Below are 21,466 nucleotides of genomic sequence, written 5' to 3' on the forward strand. Positions count from 1 at the left end.
TCCTAACCTCGCTATTGTCTGTGTGGAGTTTGCATGTTATCTCCGTGTGACTGCATGGGCATCCTACGAGTGCTTCGGTTTCCTCCGACATCCCAAAGATGTGCGGGTTTATGGGATAATTGGCCTCTGTAAACTGCCCCGAGTGTGCAGAGAGAGGATCATATAGAACTGATCGGGTTATTGCTAGTCAGCATGGATTTTTGAATCAATGCTGTATCTTTGAATCAATAAATATATCTGCAGTCAGCATACTGTGGGCAGTGACATATATTAACAGGTGTGGATTGATAGAATCCAAAGGGTGGGATGCTGTTGATAGCATTTGGAGGAATTTTATGCATGAAAAAAGTGCTAGGGAGAAAAAAATTCCTGCTAAAAACTGAGACAATTTCTCTGACATCTCCCAAATATGCCTGGAAAATATTTCCACACTAAATTCGCTGGATCTTGCAACAGTGCCACAGCAGTGTGTTCGTTTTGCAATTATGCATAGGAATTCCTAACCTGCAGATTTTTCTTCCCCTGTCAAACTGATCTTGCATCAAGAGAACTCGAAACAACATTGATCCATGTTCGCCAGAGATGCTGCCTGTCCTGCCGAGTAACTCCAGCACTTTGTGTCCTTCAGCCTAACTTGAGTTTTGATTATTCTAATCGATTTAAATTTATAATTCTACATTATAAAGTATCTGAAGGGTCCCGACCTGAAACGTCCGCCTGTCCATGTTCTCCACAATTGCTGCTCGACCCTCCTGAGTTACACCGGTAGTCGGTCGGTTGGAATTAATTGCATGTTGTTTCTGTCCATCCTTGCACTGTAGGGCCGTGCTTTGTGTCCATCTCCTTTACCTTCGGTTGCTCAGCGGATGCAGCGATGGGAAGATCAGAATTTTCGACCTCTGCCGTGGCACCTGTCTGAAGGTGATGAGAGCGAGCGGCCGTGGGGAACCTGTACTTTCTTTCTACTTCTCTGAGAAGAGGTCTGTATAACCCGACACGAGAGAACTCTATTTAAAGAACTCTATTATATAGAAGTTGAGATGTAATGTTAAAATTGTACAAGGCATTGGTGAGGCCAATTCTGGAGTATGGTGTACAGTTTTTATCGCCTAATTATAGGAAGGATGTCAACAAAATAGAGAGAGTACAGAGGAGATTTACTAGAATGTTGCCTGGGTTTCAGCAACTAAGTGAGAAAGGTTTGAACAAGTTAGGGCTTTATTCTTTGGAGCGCAGAAGGTTAAGGGGGGACTGATAGAGGTTTTTAAAATGATGAGAGGGATAGACAGAGTTGACGTGGAATAGCTTTTCCCACTGAGAGTAGGGAAGATTCAAACAAGGGGACATGACATGAGAATTAAGGGACTGAAGTTTAGGGGTAACATGAGGGGGAACTTCTTTACTCAGAGAGTGGTAGCTGTGTGGAATGTGCTTCCAGTGAAGGTGGTGGAGGCAGATTCGTTTTTATCATTTAAAAATAAATTGGATAGTTATATGGATGGGAAGGGAATGGAGGGTTATGGTCTGAGCGCAGGTATATGGGACTAGGGGAGATTATGTGTTTGGCACGGACTAGAAGGGTCGAGATGGCCTGTTTCCGTGCTGTAATTGTTATATGGTTATTTATCCTTGGCCAGCATATGGTCATAAAACACAAGATGCATGAAATTAAAATGATGAGTGGAAAGGATTGGAGATGTGCAAAGAATGGGGAGGGGGAGTCAGTCTACCCCACGACAGAAGGGGGAGGAGTTGTAGTTTGATAGCCTATCTGTGTGATAGTTTGATACTGAATGCATCAATTCTTAGAAGCTAACTGCTACTTTTAGCATTCCTTACATAGAAATGTAGAAACATAGAAAATAGGTGCAGGAGTAGGCCATTCGGCCCTTCGAGCCTGCACCGCCATTCAATATGATCATGGCTGATCATCCAAACTCAGTATCCTGTACCTGCTTTCTCTCCATACCCCCTGATCCCTTTAGCCACAAGGGCCACATCTAACTCCTTGTGGTTACTTGTGGCTGTTATATGTCGTGGGCTTATTATTGGCTAAATTATCACTTTAGATATAAGCCATCAATCTCCCACCTTCAGAATAAACGAATGTTAAGCAGCTTAGTTTCTGCTGAGTGTTTTACCACTTTTACCAAGGAGGTAAGTTGTAAAGGCAGGGACTGGACGGGATGCAACGCTGATCAGAGGCCCACGGTTTGCCAGTGTTAAAGCTCACCAGTATTATTCACAAATAAATACTCTCTAAACGCCCAAACTGTGACTTAAATTTCCTGACCTTTGGGAGCGACACAGTGGAGCAGCGGTAGAGTTGCTGCCTTACAGAGCCAGGGACCCGGGTTCGATCCTGACCATGAATGCTGTCTGTACGGAGTTTGTACGTTCTCCCCGTGACCGTGTGGGGGTACTCCCATTTCCTCCACACTCCAGATGTACATATTTGTAGGTTAATTGTCGTTTGAAGAAGGGTCTCGACCTGAAACATCACCCATTCCTTCTCTCCAGAGATGCTGCCTGTCCCGCTGAGTTACTCCAGCATTTTGTTTTACATTGGATAGAACAAGTGGACAGGGAGATCACTGGTCAGTGTGGACTCAGGGGGCCAAGGGGCTTGTTTCCACACTGTATCTCTAAAACTAAAACACCTAGGTGCTGGTACAAACACATCATATGTACCGTTCATGGCACATGTCAATGTTTATCCCCCGTCTACCACAGTTCTGGACTGAAAATTTTAATATTTGATTATTTGTCTGAGATTGTTTATATAAAGTTTATATAAAGTTAATCTGCCAGAATTAAGTGGCCTGAGAGCTTTCCTGTTTTTATTTCTGTGATTACTATTGACTATGCATATGAACTTTAGAAAAACGATCTAGTTGAACCTCAATTTCCTCCCAAATTTGGAGTCAACTAAAGGTGTCCAATAGATGCCAGCCTTCCGAACAATGTGTTGGTATCACGGGATTAATGTAATTCTATCTTCCCTCTGTATGGGTGGCACGGTGGTACAGCAGTAGAGTTGCTGTCTTACCTTGCCAGAGACCCACCCGGGTTTGACACTGACCACGGGGGCTGTCTGTATGGAGTTTGTATGGTTTCCCTGTGACCACGTGGGTTTTCTCCAGGTGCTCCGGTTTCCTCTCACACTCCAAGATGTACAGGTGTGTAGGTTAATTGGACATTTTATCGGGTGTGTAGGATCGCGTTAGCGTCCGGGTCGTTCGCAGGTCGGCGCGGACACGGTGGGCCGAAGGGCCTGATTCCGCTCTCTGTCTCCAAAGAGAGTAACGGCAGATTTCTGCATTGCTTTATTTAGCATGATCATTAACACTGTCGGCAGTGTGGTAGCATTTCACTACGAGGATGTCACCTGGGATTACACAGCAGCATCAGCGGTCATTGAAGGCCCAGTGGAAGAAGACCTATTTAAAATGGCACCGCTGAGGAAGCAACCCTACAGTTATGTCCGTGCTCAACGTATGAGAAGAATTGGTTCAACAAATGAAAAGATCTATCATAGAGAGGACATCACATCAGGACTGTCTCACCATGCACCTATAATGTCAGCCAGATGTATGCTACAGGCACAAAGTAAGTTCTTCAATGGTTCAAGAACAACTGCAGATGCTGGTCTGAAGGTATCTGCGGGTATTCGGCTTGTCCCAGGGGAGGAAGTCATCGACTTCTGTTGATGTCATCAATCAGACTTGTTTGGGATTGGAAGTATTCTAAAGTCTTCACCAAAAACCTTTCACCAAGCTCAATGTGACCACTGGCTTTGTTTGAAGGGAAGACATTATAACAAGTATAGACACAAAAAGCTGGAGTATCTCAGCGGGACAGGCAGCATCTCTCAACCCGAAACGTCACCCATTCCTTCTCTCCAGAGATGCTGCCTGTCCCGCTGAGTTCCTCCAGCATTTTGTGTCTACTTTCTTCAATGGTTCTTTATTATCACCTGTACAAAGGTACAGTGAAATTGTCAGAAGTTCTCATCGTAATTTCAGATTTTTTTAAAATGTTAAACATTTAAATGTTTTTAAACTTTCAATATAACATGGGTTCTAGAAATCCCACAATGGCAGGCATTTGGGCATTTCTAGAATCCATGTTATATTGAAAGTTTAAAAACATTTAAATAAAGATCCACACAATGTTAACACCAGAGCGACACGGTGGCACAGCGGTAGAGTTGCTGCTTTGCAGCGCCAAAGACCTGGGTTCAATCCTGACTACAGGCGCTGTCTATACGGAGTTTGTACCTTCTCCCCGTGACCACGTGGATTTTCCCCGGGAGGTTCGGTTTCCTCCCACACTCCAAAGATGAATTGTTTAGTTGGCCTTTGTAACGATTGTAAATTGTCCCTGGTGTGTAGGGTCGTGCTAGTGTATGGGGTGATCGCTGGTCAGTGTAGACTCGGTGGGCCGAAGGGCCTGCTTCAGTGCTGTATCTCTAAACTAAGCTAATTCTTGAGCAATAGACAGTCTCCTGGAGGAACTCAGTTGGTCAGGCAGCATCTGTGGAGGTAAATGAATAGATGTTGTTTTGGGTCGGGACGATGTTCTCGATTGGGACCATTCATTAAGTCTTGAAGAAGGATCACAACCCAAGATGTACACTGTCCATTTCCTTCCTCAGATACTGCCTGCCCTGCTGAGTTCCTCCAGTAAATTGTTTTTTTGCCCAACACAATGCTGTTTGACCTTCCTTTACAGATGGTTTCCTTTGCAGGTATTATTTACCTCTCTGTTTTTCTTTGTAAGGGATTCAATCAGATTCCATGAAGGTTCCCAATTTGAGAGAATTTCACTTCCACAGTCCGGGTGCGTCGCTCATTGGCCAGAGGCCATCGCCGACTGGTTGGGTTTCCAGTACATTGGAAATGCCATCACAAGGAAGATTAAGTGATTATACTGTGTTCAGTTTAGGTAAGATACTCCAAAATATTTAATTTCCTTTGATATATTAAATATTGATAATTTAGATGGGCAATCAAATACATTTTAGCAGGCCAGGTAAACAGGTGACTTGTTGCCCTTCCATTTCTTGATCAATGGCCTGTTACTCTTCGATTCCTCCTCATTTCCACACATACCACTTTGGAACACTTGATATTCTCATCAAGGAATACAAGCAGTTTTCTAATGACCACTATTCACACTATTTTAGGTCATTGTAGTATTGATCTGAGTAATCCTTGCTTGGTTAGCAGTGCAAATATATTAACTTTTCCATAGTAAACCTTAAATCACAGTGAGACTGAAGTCCGTGTTGAGTATTTGCTTGAATATCATGAGGTTGGGAAAACAATGGGAAAAGTCAAAGGTTTGTCCTGTGGTCCTCAATGTTTAATATTTTTTAGTTCGAGCAATGACTAACTGACCATTAAATAGGATGGAGTGATCATTTGCCAGTGTTTTGGGAGGTCCGGGGTGAAGGACAACCTTTCCTCAACAGGATAGCAGTTCCTCCTAATTTTGGTGGCATTAAATACCAGTTTAGTTTAGTTTATTTTAGTTTATTATTGTCATGTCTACCGAGGTATAAAAGCTTTTTTGTTGCATGCTATCCAGTCAGCGGAAAGACCATACATGCTTACAATCAAGCTGTCCACAGTGTTCAGATACAGGATAAAAGGAATAACAATTACTGCAAGATAAAGAACAGTAAAGTCCGATTGAAGATAGTCCAAGGGTCTCCAACGAGAGAGCTGTTGAGTTGATGATAGGATGGTTGCATAAGCTGCCAAATGGTGAGGTTATCGTTGGAGATGGTTAATTTTGGATGAGACATGAACAGAAGAACTCATGAGTCCTTGGGTTTAAGAAGGAACTGCAGATGCTGGAAAATCGAAGGTACACAACAATGTTGGAGAAACTCAGCGGGTGCAGAAGGTCTGAAGAAGGGTTTCGGCCCGAAACATTGCCTATTTCCTTCGCTCCATAGATGCTGCTGTACCCGCTGAGTTTCTCCAGCATTTTTGTGTAACTGATGAGTCCTCCACAGGGAATGTTGAGTGTTTTTTGACTGGGTGCTTTAAACAAATGCAGGTTAAACATAATGATGTGGGATGAAGGTGACTGTATCTCCAACCTATCTTCACCACCAACAGCATTCATGTAAATGCCTCTGGTCGTCTGAAGTGATTGCAAAAGTTCTCTTGACAGCGTTATGGAGAAGAGCGGAAGAGTAATTTTCTATGTCTTGGTAAAGAGTTATCCTTCTACCGCCATTGCAAGAGATGACCTGATTATTATCAAATTGCTTTTCTGAGGGGTATTGCGTAAAGTGGCTTCCTTGGTTGCCCACCACAACACATAGAGGTGACTGGACTCGGACAAAGTGAGAATAATGGAGGGTTTGGGATGCAGTTATTTAGGAAATATCTTTTCCACAGCTCCTATTGCAATTTATTATGAAATGCACTTGATTTATTGAAAAGTGTTGTGACTATCCTTTGTCATTGTATAGATAGAAGAACTGATCCATTGTCAAAAGCTTCAAGACTTCTATCAGCAAGTGAGCAAGAAACATTAAAGCGAATTAAAAAACATGGCCTGTCCAGACCCAAAACATCAGAGCAGATCCGTCTGACAGTCAATGCGATCCATAATCGATACGGATTTGAAGAGACTAAAATAAACACACTGTATAACATTTCACTTGAAGATGATTGGGGACATCCTCGATGTCCTTTGAAAGATATGGAGAGAAGATTTATTGCAAAAAAGCATGCACCCCAACCTGACATTATTCAAGATGAAGTTAAAGAGTGTATTGATGTACAAACCTTTCTTCCTGCTTTTGATTTAAAGAATCAAACTCCTAATCAGAAACGCATCTTTCACACTCGTAATACAAATTGTTTTGCCAAAAGGCCGACAATTAAACGATCAAAATCAACCCTAGGGTTTGTTGACCCCGTTCCATTTATCAGTCAAAAGAACAGGCCCCGAACTGCGCTCGACGACATACCCAAAAGAGGCGAAGTAGCAATTGACTCAAAAGAAAGAAATCAATCCTTAACCTTGGTGCCAATTACTACGATAACTAAAGCGGCTGCGAAGCTGAGGTTCCAACAAAGTGCAATCATCAACCCATTCCGGGAAAATAGTGGTTTCAGACTCTGTACGCCAAAACAACGTAAAGAATATGAAGAAAAAATAATTGCAGAACACACTATCAACCAGCAAAGACTGGAACAGGGTCGGGTGTTTTCCAAGGTGTGGTTAAAGAGGAATAGCACTTGAAATAGGGTACAATTTGCACGTACTGAGTCTTGGGACTAATACATATAAGGCTAACGTGATGTATGTCAGCTTGTCTTCCCCCTTCCATATATAGTTAGAATTTGAGAAACATGCAATAGTTGTCAAAATAAAGAACTCTATGGAGATTTTAAAAGATTTGAATGGAGGATATGTTGTGATAAAGACTGCGGTATTACACAGGACACAGTTTTTAACAGGGTTCGACAGTAATACAAGCAAACATTACACCATCTTTACAATGACCTGCTAGTAGCGTGCTACACTATGCTGCTAGCCGGCAGCATGTAAGAAGCAACAAAGATGGGCACCATCACCCTCATGTATGAGCAGGAGAGGGAGAAGGAAGACACCAGAGGGTGGCACAGTGGCATAGCAGTAGAGTTGCTGCCTCACAGCTCCAGAGACCTGGGTTCGATCCTGACTAAGGGTGCTGTCACAGGGAGTTTACAAACTCTCCCTGTGACCTCGTGGGTTTTGCCCAGCTGTTCCGGTTTCCTCCCACATTCCAAATATGTGCTGGTTTGTAAGTTAATTGGTTTCTGTAAATTGTCCCTAGTGTCTAGAACTAGTGTATGGGTGATCTTTGGTCAGCGTGGACTCAGTGTGCCGAAGGGCCTGTTTCCACGTTAAATCTCTCTACAATAAAAATCAGGAATGGGAGACCCGTTGCACTGTTGAATGTGGATGCAATGATCGTGTCCAAGGCAATCGCCTTGTCTATTGTGGGACAACGATTCACCTGAACCAAACCCGTACCTAGCAGGAACATCCATAGAAGCCTCACGCTGCTCTGGGATACCATAGCATACATGCCTGGTCAGCTTGGACCAAAAGCTCTTTGACAGGACATTGTGTATGTGCATGATGGATGTGCTCATCAAAATGGGCTTTGGGAAGGGAGTCAGAAACTGGAACCAACTGTTCTACACAAGTGATGACATTTGGACAGGTGCATGGATGGGGAGAGGGGTTTGGAGGGATGTGGGTCCGGCACTGGCAGACAGGACTGGCTTGGATGCGGCAGATTGTTCGGCATGGACAAGTTGGAACGAAGAGTGTAGGAACCGAAGATAGACACAAAAAGCTGGAGTAATTCAGCAGGACAGGAGCATCTCTGGAGAGAAGGAATGGGTGACATTTTGGGTCAAGACCCTTCTGCAGACCAGTCAGGGGAAAAGGAAACGAGACATAGATAATGATGTAGCAAGATAAAGAACAATGACTGAGGAGGAACGAAGATCCTGGTTCTGTGCTATGTGACTATGACAATATATCCATGGTGCATCTCACATCAGTGGGTGAGAAACAGCGAGCTTCTTCAAGCCTGGAGTCGTACTCTCGCCTGTCATGTTTGTGTTGCTCTTTGACGAAAAGGATGACAGGGTAGGAGAGGTGAGGTTGCCAGGTATTGAGGCACCAAGATCAATGCCTGTGCATGGACAACTAGTATTGTAGAGTAAAAGGTCACTCTGAAATACACAAACCAAGTTATATTGAATTAATAATTAAATGCATTTGAATGATAATATGTCAAACATTGACATAAGATACAGCAGATGCTGAAATCTTGAGGAAAATACAAACTACTGGAGGAATACCTCTGAAGAAGGGTCTCGACCCGAAACGTCACCCATTCCTTCTCTCCAGAGATGCTGCCTGTCCTGCTGAGTTACTCCAGCTTTTTGTGTCTATCTTCGGTTTAAACCAGCATCTGCAGTTCCTTCCTACACTCTTGGTTCCAACTTGTCCATGCATAAAACACAAGGCACGCTCTGCTGTCCCCATCTCTGCGCTACCCTTTTATCTCTCAATGTTGTCAATCAACTCTCATCCAGCTCAGGATTTTGCAATCTACTCCAGGCTATAGCAGAACAGTATTGGGAGCAACTCAGTGGATTAGGCAGCAATCTGAGATGCTAGAGATACAAGGAACTGCATATGTGTAGAAAGGAACTGCAGATGCTGGTTTATACGGAAGATAAGACACGAAGTGCCATACCCAAACCGATGAAGGGTTCGACCCGAAACGTCATCCATCCTTTATGTCCAGAATCTGCCTCACCCGCTGAGTTACTCCAGTACTTTGTATCTACCTAAGGAACTGCAGACGCTGATTTGCAAAAAAGACACAAAGTGCTAGTGTAACTAAGCGGACCGGGCAGCATCTCTGGAGAACATGGATAGGTGACGTTTGGACTCGGGACTCCTCTTGAGGTAATGGGTAGAGCCACCCTACTACAATCAGTCTGAAGAAGAGTCCCGGCCCGAAATGTCGCTTGTTCATTCCCTCCAGAGAAGATACCCGATCCGCCGAGTTACTCCGGGACTTTGTATTCTACACAAGATTCCGACATCTGCAGTTCCTTGTTTCCCCGGATACAGGAGCTCCTGCACAGTGAAGGACGGAACTCCCAGTGTCAGTGGCTGGCAGCCAGCCAGCATCACCACATCTCTCGCTGAGGCCAGCATCACCAAAGACACACACACACACACACCACCCAGTCAACCATTATTGGTCCTGGCTGCGTTGTAATGCGACCGTCACTTTCGCCTTTTCCCCTCCCAAAGTCCCACGTCAAGCAGGAGGAGATCAGATTAAAAAAAACAATTCTACCACTAAATCATGAGATAAAAGAGATAGATTTAGCCGAGTGAAGGGAAAGTGTCCGGGCCCGTGACCCCACGTGACCCCGCGCTGTAACAATCCATGGAACGTCAATGTAACAATTCCCACTTTGTTACAGTCTCGCGCGCGGGGCCCCATGGTCCTGATTGGTCAACAAGCGGCACGTGATACGGAAGTAGTGTCAATGGCGGAGCGGAGTGATGATGCGGCAGGTGAGGGGGCAGCGCGGGGAAGGGAAGGGCAGGGGCAGGGAACCCGGGGTAGGGGCAACGGCAACGGCAACGGCAACGGCAACGGCAACCCTCCTCTCTCCCTACCTCCCTCCCCCCCCCATCTCCTCCCCTCCCCCCTCCCCCTACCCCTCCACCTCTCCTCCACCCTCCCTCCACCTCCCCCTCCCTCTCTACCTACCTCCCCCTCCTCACCTCCCCCCCTCCCTCCCCTCCTCCTCCCTCTCTCCTCCCCTCCCCCCCACCTCCACCTCCCCCCCCCTCCTCCTCCTCCTCTCTCTCCCCTACCTCTCCCCCCCACCCCATCTCCTCCCCACCCTCATCTCCTCCCCTATCCCTACCCCTCCCTCCTCCCCCACCTCCCCCCCTCTCTACCTACCCCCCACCCCCTCCCCTCTCTCCACCTCTCCCTCCACCACACCCCCCCTCCCCCTCCTCTCTACCTACCTCCCTCCATCTCCTCCCCCCCCTACCCCTCCACCTCCCCTCCTCCTTACCTCCATCTCCCCCCCCTCATCTCCCCCTTCCCCCCCACCCTCCCCCCCTCCCCCTCCACCTCCCCCTACCCTCATCTCCTCCTCACCCCCATCATCCCTCCCCACCCCACATCCCCCTCCCCACCCCCCCATCTCCCATCCACCCTCACATCTCCTCCTCCTTACCTCCATCCCCATCCCCATCCCTCCCCCTCCACCTCCCCCCTACCCATTCATCTCCTCCCCCCCCCCCCATCTCCACTTCCCCCTCCCCAACTCCTTCCTCCCTCCCCATCTCCTTCCCCACAATCAAATAAGATCAAATAGAACAAGTTGCCCAACAACTTTAAGTTGTGCACGCCATAAGCAAGCAAGAAGAAGATCTCTTTCCCCCCCCCTCTCCATCTCATCTCTCTCCCCCCCCTCCCGTCACCCTCCCCTTCCCCCACATCCCCTGCCCCCCAACTCCTTCACCCCTCCATCTCACTTTCCCCCTCCACCATCTCCTCCCCCACCCCGATCTCCTCTCCCATTCCCCTCCTCTCCCCACACCGCTCACCCGCTTCTTTCTTCCTCTCTCTCGCTAGCAGGAATCCAGCGATGACGCGGAGGACGTGTCGCTCTTCGACGCTGAGGACGAGGGGCCGCGGAGACCAAAGAAGAAGAAGATCCGGTAACGTGGAGAGTGGGTGGTCAGGTCGGCCGAGGGGATGGGTGGGCAGGGGTCAACTTTCGGTGGGCATGGCATGGCATGGGTCAACTGCCAATGGATAATTTTAGGGCAGAGATTGACAGATTCTTTATTGGTGCGGGTGTCAGGAGTTATGGGAAGAAGGCAGAAGAATGGGGTTGAGAGGGGAAGATAGATCAGCCATGAGAGAATGGCAGTGTAGACTTGATGGGCCGAATGACCTAATTCTGTCCCAAGAACTTCTGAACTTTGGGAGGGCAGGGGTCAACTTAGGAGGGGAGGGGGGCGGTGGGGGAGCTTGGCCTGGCTGTTTTGCATTAATGTTAGGTTTATATGGAGGGTAGGGATTACCTTGGTGGGTGGAGGAGAAGGAAGGAAGGCGGGAGGGAGCTGGAAGAAGAGGAACAGGTGGGCGGGAGGAGGGGAGAGTTCTTTCACAGGAAGAATGGGGTTGGCTGCATTAGAATTGAACTCTGAAAGTGGGGAGAAATTACTTGTTTTAGTGTTTAACCGCATGGCATGCAAAGATCAGCTCTGAGAAATAAGGAACAGAAGATGCAGATTAAGCTGTTGCGGTATAGTTGCCTCTCTGATGGGTCTTGGAAATGAAGTTAGATTCTTTGGAAAATGTCTTTGAACAGAGGGTTTACATCTAAATTGGTTAAGGGAATGATGGCTCCAATCCATGGTGGTACCATGCATGCTGTAACCATGCACGCTATGATGTTGAGTTTAGGTTTTCTCTCTGGGGATTCCTAACTCTCAGGTTGACAAAGTAGCAGATTTGGTGTCAAGAGGTGTAAGCTCTTTATTAATGACTCTTCCAATGGGAACTTCAGCTTTGTAGGTAAGTTCAGTATGAGTGACGTCATGTTGATATTCTTGGGTAGTTTACACCCCAGCGGTATGAACATTGACCTCCAATTTCAGGTAGTCCTTGCTTTCTCCCTCCTTCCCCTCCCCAGCTCTCCCACAGCCCACTGTCTCTGCCCCTTCCTTTCTTCTTCCCGCCCCCACCCCAACATCAGTCTGAAGAAGTGTCTCGACCCGAAACATCACCTATCCCTTCGCTTCATAGATGCTGCCTCACCCGCTGAGTTTCTCCAGCATTTTTGTCCACCTTCTTGAATGACCAATTCAGACATTGGACGTAAAAAAAGATCAAAGTTGGCATTGTAACCCTCCTTCAAACTCTGGCAGCTGTGACAACAGGATACAGAAGCAAGCTGAAACGGAACAAACTGCAACAGAGAAACACCCAGAACTGTGGGACAAAGAGAGGGTTTAGCTGAAATAGGTAAAGTTGTTATTAAGCCCTGGTGGTTGTGATGTCCATCATCTAAAGATGGGGTCCCTGTTGCTCAATCTGACACAGGGCATCCTTGGAGAAGGTGTGGCTGTTTCTCACGGGTCACGCCCACATCCGGCATTATTGCGGCAATATAGGAGGCAGTGGATGGAGAGGTAGGGATGGGATCGAGAACTAAAGGAACAGGTTGCTGGAAGCTCAGAGTTGTACTTGCCGACTGAATGGAGACGTACCGTGACGCAGTTACCTTTAAACTTCAGAGATACAGCATGGAAACAGGCTCTTTGGCCCATCGATTCGATGCCAACCAGCGATCACCCTGTGCACTAACACTACCCTACACACCAGGGAACAATATACAGTTAGCCTACAACCCTGTACATCTTTGAGCACCCGGAGAAAATCCAAGAGGTCACAGGGAGAACGTGGTCAGGATCGAACCTGAATCCTCTGGTGCTGTAAGGCAGCAACTCTACTGCTGCACCACTGTGCCGGCCTCGTTACCTAATCGGTCTAGCTTTTTTATCGAGGAAAGTGAAAAGCTTTTTTGTTGTGTGCTATCCAGTCAGTGGCAAGTCTATACATGATTACAGTCAAGCGGAAGATTGAAAAAGCTGGAGTAACTCAGCGGGACAAGCAGCATCTCTGGAGAGAAAGAATGGGTGATGTTTCTCAGTCAAGACCTTTCTTCAGCCGTCCACAGTGTACAGATACAGGATAATGGGAGATAAAGTCCCAATAAATCTTTCCCATATGGAAGGGAATGCATTGTGAATACCAAATGCAAACGGTAAATTGGAAGAAGTGCAAGTGAAGGACAGTTTGTGTCTCTAGGTGGGATGGGAAGAGAAGGGGACAGTTGAAAGTGTGAGCTACTTTGAGAAGGCAAGTGGTGAGGAAGGACCTGCAGATACTGGTTTATACTGAAGATCGGCACAGAATGCTGGAGTTACTCAGTGGATCAGGCAGCATCTCTGGAGAAAAGGAATAGGTGACGTTTCAGGTTAGAACCCTCCTTCAGACCTTCTTGAGACTGACCCGACCTGAAACGTGACCAATCCATTTCCTCCAGAGTTGCTGCCTGAGCCACTGAGTTATTCCAGCACTATCAGGAGGTTGTTGGAAATGGTAGAGGGGTTATGAGGCAAAATGTTGGCAGAATGTTGAAAGGGAGAGGATGGGGTAGATGTAAATGTTGTTTGAATTAGTGGAGATGGGGGAGCATTTATTTTTGAGTTATGTCGGTGAAATATCCTTCCTGATTTTATCGCCATTTACATTGCTGGCTCTGTTGACTGCTGGCACTATTATCACTTTTCGTTTAGTTTCGAGATGCAGCATGGAAACGGGCCCACCCAGTCACCGCCGACCACCACTCACCCCTTCACACTGGTTCTCTGTTACCCCACATCCGTAGCTGCCCCCTACTCACTGGGGGCAATTTACAGAGGCCATTTAACCCACAAACCTGCACGTCTTCAGGATGTGGGAGGAGACCAGGGCACCTGGAGGAAACCCACGAGGTCCCAGGGAGAACGTGCTAAATGTACATTTTTCATTTAGGATTTCCAGCCCCTTCAGTGGTCTTGCTCCGATAGTTATTTGTAATTTGCCTTGGATTGGCTGCAGGTGATGTTGGGAGAAATCAATATTCATTATTATAATATTCAATATTCATGTTATTCATTTGTATTTCATTTAGTTTATATCAATTTTTGAACCATTATTAGTTTTCGTCACTGACTGAAATCAGTGTATGTAACCTTTTAAACCCTTTTACAGACTCCGTTCCCCACAGAATGACTTAATCACCCTCCCAGATGATTGTCTGAATACAACCAGACTATTTACAACTTGTCTTGTATTTGCCCATAAGTTGAACTGGATGTAACGTCTCGTAACAACACCTATATAACACGGACTGATTGCAATGTTCCTTCACTCCTCCCATGCTAAAACCCTTATCCATGCTGTTATTGTCCCCATCTTTATTATTGCAATAGATTCTTGGCTAGTCTTTTGTTATTTTATTCTGTGTTGGGATCATCCAGTACTTTGTTATCTGTTTCCCAATTCTCGTGAAATCTTGCTTGTTCATCAGTCACTCTCTGGTTGAACCCTGGTGAAGCAATCCTTAATTTAAAAATTCTCATTATTGTTTCAAATTCTTTCACCACCTCTCCCTTCCCTTATCCTGCGATCACCTCCCGTCCTTCACTCCCAATTCCAGCTCATCCCTAAATTTAATCAGCACATAATTACGATTGGCAAACCCTGAAATTCTTTCCCCATTTCGCTTCCCCACTTCACCTCCCTATTTCTCATTCTATCTCTAATGGCAATCCTGAAACATCCCCTGACTCTCCCATAACTCTCTGTTTGAAGAAGGATCTGAACCCAAAACACCACCTATTCATTCTCTCTGGAGATGCTGCCTGTCCTGCAGAGTTACTCCAGCATATTGTCTGTCTCCCGAAAACATAGCTCTTTGACAATCATTTTGACACCCTATGTTTGTGCCTTAGTTGTGTGAATATTATTGGAAGCCTGAAGTTGGTTAACTAAAATGTTTTCCTTCTCTTTTTTCAAGACATCCAGTGGCCTGTTTCTTCCACCTATTTTTCCGAATCAGTGCAATAATTGTCTACCTTCTTTGCGAACTCCTGAGCAGCAGCTTTATCGCCTGCTTTGTGACAATAATATTACTCCTATCATGTGACTTCTGGACTGTAAAAGTAAGTAACCGTGTGGTATCTCCTCATTTAGTTACACGGTGGGGAAATTATCTGCAGAGTTGTGTTTTGCAATGAGCAGTACAGACAGATGCCGCACGCGGGTCGATCCAGGGCTTTCTTTCAGATAAATAGGGAGTTCTTTATAAATTGGAAAGTGCTTCCGAGCCAATTGACGGGTGGAATTTGCTCCAAGCAGCCTGGAGTTTGGAACTCCCACCCGGCCGGAGCCGGCAGATCCGTTCCCATAACCAACTTCCGAGGCCGACTTTGCGGGCCGGTATCTCAGTCCTTCGGCAGCCTAGGCAGACCGTTCCGGTACTGTTGCACTCCTCCAGGAGGCTCTGGCCTCTGTCAATCCGGCACAGTGGATAATCCGCAAAAGCATTTGGACCAAGGGAACCGGATAATTGGTGGTGAACCTGAACTTTTATATTCTGAAGATAGACACAAAATGCTGGAGTAACTCAGCAGGACAGGCAGCATCTCTGGAGAGTAGGAATGGGTGACGTTTTGGGTCGAGACCCTTCTTGCCTGAAGAAGGGTCTCGACCCAAAACGTGTGTCTGAAGAAAGGTCTCGACCCGATATGTCACCCATTCCTTCTCTCCAGAGATGCTGCCTGTCCTGCTGTTACTCCAACATTTTGTGTCTATCTGTGGTTTAAACCAGCATCTGCAGTTCCTCCCTGCACATTTATGTTCTGATATATATATTGTTAATATTACTATGATTGTGTGGTCGAGGTAAATGGGGAAAACCTGATCTTTGATTATTTTGCCCTATTTCTCTCTCTGGTGAAGAACATCACCGGTAGACTACTGGTGGGATTACGTTGGTGGAATCAGATCGATGATGATGGAAAGAGCCACTGGGTCTTTGAGGCCAGGAAGGTATGCTTGACCTGGACTCTGGGTCTCACTTTAAATGAGAGTAAATAAAGTTTTTATGCAATGATCTACAAAGTGTGGGGCATATTTCAATTTCCTTGATAATTGGAAACATAATTGCTATTCAGTTGATCTGTCTGGGCTCCACCCTTCCATGGTCATCTGTTGCTGGCCCTTTTCTTACCTCCAGTTCTCTCCCCTCGACTTTCAGTCTGAAGTACGTCACCCATCTATTTTGCTGCCTGACCCGCTGAGTTACTCCAGCACTTAGTGCTATCTTCAGTATGTACCAGCATCTGCAGTTTTTGTTCTACGCATTTTATCTGTTCCACTGCGAAATCACCTCAAAGTACGCCTGCTTTGAAGAAGTTCCCCTCCTCTCTCTGAGGGGAGTTCTATGAGACTATCTCTCACTCAAAGATCCTATAGCATAGGATCTTTGCTCTCACTCCTCCACCTCTATGTATCCTTGTGTCCCTTCATTGTCACCTCTTCCCCAGCCAACAATGGGCCATTATAGGCTCCACCCTTCCATGGCCATCTGTTGACGTCCCTTTCCTTACCTCCCCTCCCCTCCACTCCCCTCCCCTCCCCTCCCCTCCGAGTCTGAAGAAGGGTCCCGACACAAAATATCACCCGTTCTTTTTCTCCGGCAATGCTGCCTGACCCGCAAAGTTACTCCAGCATTTAGTATCTATCTTGTGATCCGTTCTTGCTGGGTCTGGTATATTGGTGTGATTGGGGTGCATGTTAGTGACGTTGAAATTTGATTTGTTTGACCAAACACTGGTATTGAACAAAATAATCACTATGATATTTCAGTGAATATAATAACAGTGAAAGTAAGGTAATATTAAGGAACCGCTCAGAATAATCAATATGAATTAGTGCCGGTACAAAATGTGGAAGGGTTAGATAAAAATCTAAACGGTTTAAATGAATACTGCTGTAAATAACTTTTAATATTTAGTTGAAATTGGGGAAACTGTAAAATTTAAATCACATTGACAACTTTCACTGCACGTTATGGAGATGAAGCATTAGAACATTTAGTTTTTATAACTCAGTGTGGTTGAGGCAGCATCTCTGGAGATCATGGAGAGGCAGTGTTTTGGCTCCTTGCCCTAAACATCACTTGTCATGTTCTCCAGAGATGCTGCCCGACCCACTGAGAGTTTTGAGTCTTTTGTAAATCTGCAGTTCCTTGTGTCTGCATTTAGTTTTCATAACTTTTTTTATGATTTTCGTAGCCTTCTGGAAAAGGGAGGAGAGCATCTTCGGAAGCAGAATCCAAAATCTTTTGGTTAGGATTAATTATCTGTCCGATCATGTGGGTTATTTTTGTCTTCAGTACTTTCTTTTCCTTTAAACCAAAATGGCTGGTAAGTAACTGACCTGCTGCACAGATCTGTGATTTAGAGCAAAGCGCAGAGTGCTGGAGCAACTTGACAAGTCAGGCAACATCTGTGGAGGGAATGGACAGACAACGTTTCAGATCCAGCCCCTTCAGCCTAAAGAAGGATCTCGACCTGAAACGTCACCCTTCCAATCTCTCCACAGATATTGCCTGATCTGCTGAGTTCCTCCAGCACTTTTTGCCAAGATTTTAGCATCTGCAGTTCCTTGTATCTTTGATTTACAATCTTGGTTTGACCCATTTCCTTCTAAACCAATCCTATCTATGTACCCGTCCAAATGTATTTGAACCGCTGTGATAGTACCTGCCTCAACTAACTCCTCTGGCAGCTCGTTCCATATACTTCCCACCCTTTCCATTATACTCTCTAGAATTTAAAAAATAGATGTTACTCGGGTTCCCATTAAATCTTTTCCCTGTGTCCTCTGGTTCTTGATTGCCCTACCCTGAGTAAATGCCTGTGTGCACTTACCTTATCCATTCCATTCTATTGCATTTCCCCTATCTATTGCCCTATTGTTTTATAATTTACACAGTGTCTGAAGAGGAGATTGCTTTGTTTCCATGTTGTGTTCTGACTGTTTCCACTCCCTTGGTGCAGGCTGTGGTCATCATGGGTGTTTCACTCCAAGGATCTAATCTGTACGGTTATATCAAATGCAAGATGGGAAGCGGAAAAAATCTGACCAGCATGGCCAGCTCGTACCTGGGCCGCCAGTTTTTCAAAACGGTAAGTTAATCCATAAGCTTGCCACGTCACAAAGCTGGGTGTTTGAAAAGTTCAGAACAAGAGCACAGTGAAATAAAACCATTTTTAATCAGCAACTCCGCACAAAATGAATGGTGTCCCTGTATCTACATTTGCTATCGCTGCTTATCAATAGGCTCTTGTGAAAAATAAGCAGAGTGTTATATAACCCGCCACATGCGTGAATCAATTGGTTATTCATTTGATAAATTTTACCTTCATTTTTGCTGAGCAATAATTTACGTTAAGGAAAAAGTCCCCCTAGAGTGTTTTTGCAACTTATAACCGAATCTTGAAGATTATAATACATTTATTGTGTTTCCGAGACTTCTGAATGTAGTAGATGCCATTAATGATATCGCAGGCATCATTTGTAAATGGTTTAGGGAGGAACTGCAGATGCTGGTTTAAACGCAAAAAGCTGGAGTAACTCAGCGGGTCAGGCAGCATCTCTGGAGATATTGTTTTGTAAATTGTTGGTCTGTATCTGGATCATATCAATCCTCAGCGAGCACAAAATGGTCGGGCAATTCTTTAGTCTCAGATCTTCCCTCTTTTCAATCCTGGCCTTTGTCCATCATCCACTTAACAAAGCCACCCCCCTCCCCTGTATCAGCCTTAGTACCTGCCAGGGTTTGTCCTGCCTCTCCTCTCTCCCAGGTATCTTTCCCCGTCCTCTCCCTCCTACAATCGGTCTGAAGAAGAGTCCTGACCCGAAACGTCCCCTATCCGTGTTCTCCACAGATGCTGCCTGACCTGCTGAGTTACTCCAGCACTTTTTTTGTAAACCAGCATCTGCAGTTCTTTATATCCAGGAAAATTTTAAGGTTTGGAAAATGACTAGTATTGAATTTTAAAGTGACCTCACCTATTTTTTTTTTTTTTTTTTTTTTTTTTTCCTTCCTTCAGCCCTTTCCACTCTAACCTACCAGTTTTCTCTTGGACTGTCGGACGTAAACGTGCTACGACACTGTGTTCCGTTAGCGCTGCATGGCTTAGTCTGGCTTGGACTGATTCTGTGCTTCCTTCATGCATGGAGTGCTGGCTCTGGCTGCCTCTGGGGGTTACTGAGCTGAGGGATGGGCTGCAACACAGCTGCTTTCCACAGGCAATGACTGTTGCCAGAGCAAAGACCTCATTCATAGTCATGCAGCACGGAAACAGGCCCTTCAGCCCAACTTGCCCATGTCGGCCCACCAGCCTGCATTTGGTGCATATCCCTCTCCGATCCATGTACCTGTCCAAATGTCTTCACTTTAGTGGAGCCATTGACTGAAAGTTTGGCAAATATTTCATTTATCCTTTTCATTGTGCACACTTTATAAAACCAACAATAATATAACGTGCTTTTAACTGTTTGATTTTTCAAATGTTTAATAACTTGAATTAATTTTAACTATTTTCAAATGCGAGTTGTCCAATAATAATAATAGCAGAACTGTTTTTTGGGGAGGGGGTTCGATTGGTAATTTTACGTAAAATTATTCTGAAAGTATAAAGCCATGATGGTTTCAGAAGGGTTGGGCTTGTTATCATCATGTGTACTGAGGTACAGTGAAAAGCTTTGCTTTGCATGCAATCATGTCAGATAATACAATACATAAATACCAATTTTCTGGCAGGTCCACCACCATCTTTTTCTGGGGGGGGTTGGGTTGCACCGCTTGGCACCACACACCGGTTACACTTTCGGGGCGGCCTCCAGCCTGGGGGGGGGGGAGCCAGGTTGCTGGCCATCTTCGAAGCAGGATTTGGTGTCTGGAATTCAGCGGCCTGGGGGCAGCCGAATCACGGGTCGCGGCCTGGACAGCATGAATGGTGGCCCTGTATTATCAAGTCATACTCGAGTGCAACAGATAGATTGCAAGGTACAAGGTGCAGAATGTAATTCTTGCCATCTTGGTGCATCCGTTCCAGAGACCTGTAGTACTATAAACGCGTGTGTTTACGAAGAAAAATCAAACCGTGGCACATCAATGATGGAACTGATTTGTTTATCATTACAGGCAATGAAGACAGAAGACAGTGAAGAGCCCTGAAAGGGGGAGTGCCATTTTGGAAAATAAACTTGAGATATTTTCTTTACTTGCGAACAGTTCTTGATTCTGAACGCTGGCAATTTTCAGTTGTTTTCCGTAACACCCAAAGAATCAATTATAATTGTTTTGGAACTTGTAACTTGTAACTTTCTTATTAATATCTGATTTAAGTATTGGAAGCTGTCACTGTCTCTCTTAATTGTGTGTGATCGAGCTAAAAAATTACTTTTAATTTTAGAATAATTCCGAATTAATAAACTGACAATAAACTTGGGATAGTGGCTTCTCACCATCCATTGGAAGGAGAGGCAGGATCTAACTAGTGTTTAAATATTAATTAAATGGAAAGCAATAAATTCATATTTCAATAGAAATGAGATTGTCAAGAGGACATTTTTTCCTTTTATATAGACGGAGTTTTTGGGAAATATATAAACAACAATTTAAGATTGTGCTTGGAGGTATGACGATTTAGTTAGTGAATGGTGCCTTGAGCTATCGAGGCCCAGCCATGTTACAGTCTGCAAGCTGCTATCAAATACTCAGTTATATATAAAATAAATAGCCATGAAGGATTTTGAGATGCGTCTGATGAACGTGTATTTCGACATTGGATTTTAGAAGGGTCTCGATCCGAAACACCACTCATTCCTTCTCACCAGAGATGCTGCCTGTCCCACTGAGTTACTGCAGCATTTTGTGTTTATCTTCGGATTTTCTTGAAGAATGACACAACAAGCTGGAGTAACTCAGTGGGTCAGACGTTTCGGGTGGAGACCCTTCTCCAGGATTTTCTTATATGGATATGAATGATTAAACCGCAAGTTGATAAAGGCAACCTAAACAGCTTAATCAAACTTGCAGCAAATTAAAAAGGAAGGTTCATATTTTGTCCTAATATTTCAGCCACAGTTTGCCCCCAAGTAGGTGATGTGCTTTGAAGTTTCCACTGTGAGGAACATCGATGTGCCACGACTAACTCATTCAATCAAACACAGAAAACAAGCCTTATTTTGCAT

General features: G+C 45.2%; 2 protein-coding genes across 4 annotated transcripts in view; both read left to right on the forward strand.

Moving 5' to 3' along the window:
* Positions 1-7,871, forward strand: part of fbxw10 (F-box and WD repeat domain containing 10) — a 36,166-nt gene extending 28,295 nt beyond the window's left edge. The window contains exons 12-15 of one of the 2 annotated variants that reach the window (XM_055653654.1): positions 822-980; positions 3,335-3,609; positions 4,783-4,947; positions 6,491-7,871. In XM_055653654.1, coding sequence (XP_055509629.1) covers positions 822-980; positions 3,335-3,609; positions 4,783-4,947; positions 6,491-7,269 — 1,378 coding nt within the window. In that variant the 3' untranslated portion in view covers positions 7,270-7,871. The remainder of the gene's footprint in view (positions 1-821; positions 981-3,334; positions 3,610-4,782; positions 4,948-6,490) is intronic. The other variant, XM_055653655.1, reaches the window with a different exon arrangement.
* A 2,182-nt stretch (positions 7,872-10,053) lies between these two features.
* Positions 10,054-20,630, forward strand: tvp23b (trans-golgi network vesicle protein 23 homolog B (S. cerevisiae)). Of its 2 annotated transcripts, none has more exons than XM_055653657.1 (7): positions 10,054-10,128; positions 11,213-11,295; positions 15,213-15,357; positions 16,157-16,246; positions 17,494-17,625; positions 18,262-18,390; positions 20,415-20,630. In XM_055653657.1, the coding sequence occupies exons 1-7, from the start codon at positions 10,117-10,119 to the stop codon at positions 20,445-20,447; spliced, it is 624 nt and encodes a 207-aa protein (XP_055509632.1). In that variant the 5' UTR covers positions 10,054-10,116; the 3' UTR covers positions 20,448-20,630. The 2 variants fall into 2 exon arrangements, with proteins under 2 accessions (XP_055509632.1, XP_055509631.1); XM_055653656.1 differs by having other exon boundaries at positions 10,057-10,128; positions 11,210-11,295.
* The last annotated feature ends 836 nt before the right edge of the window (positions 20,631-21,466 follow it).

Source organism: Leucoraja erinacea, chromosome 23 (genome assembly GCF_028641065.1).
Source record: "Leucoraja erinacea ecotype New England chromosome 23, Leri_hhj_1, whole genome shotgun sequence".
Lineage (NCBI taxonomy): Eukaryota > Metazoa > Chordata > Chondrichthyes > Rajiformes > Rajidae > Leucoraja > Leucoraja erinaceus.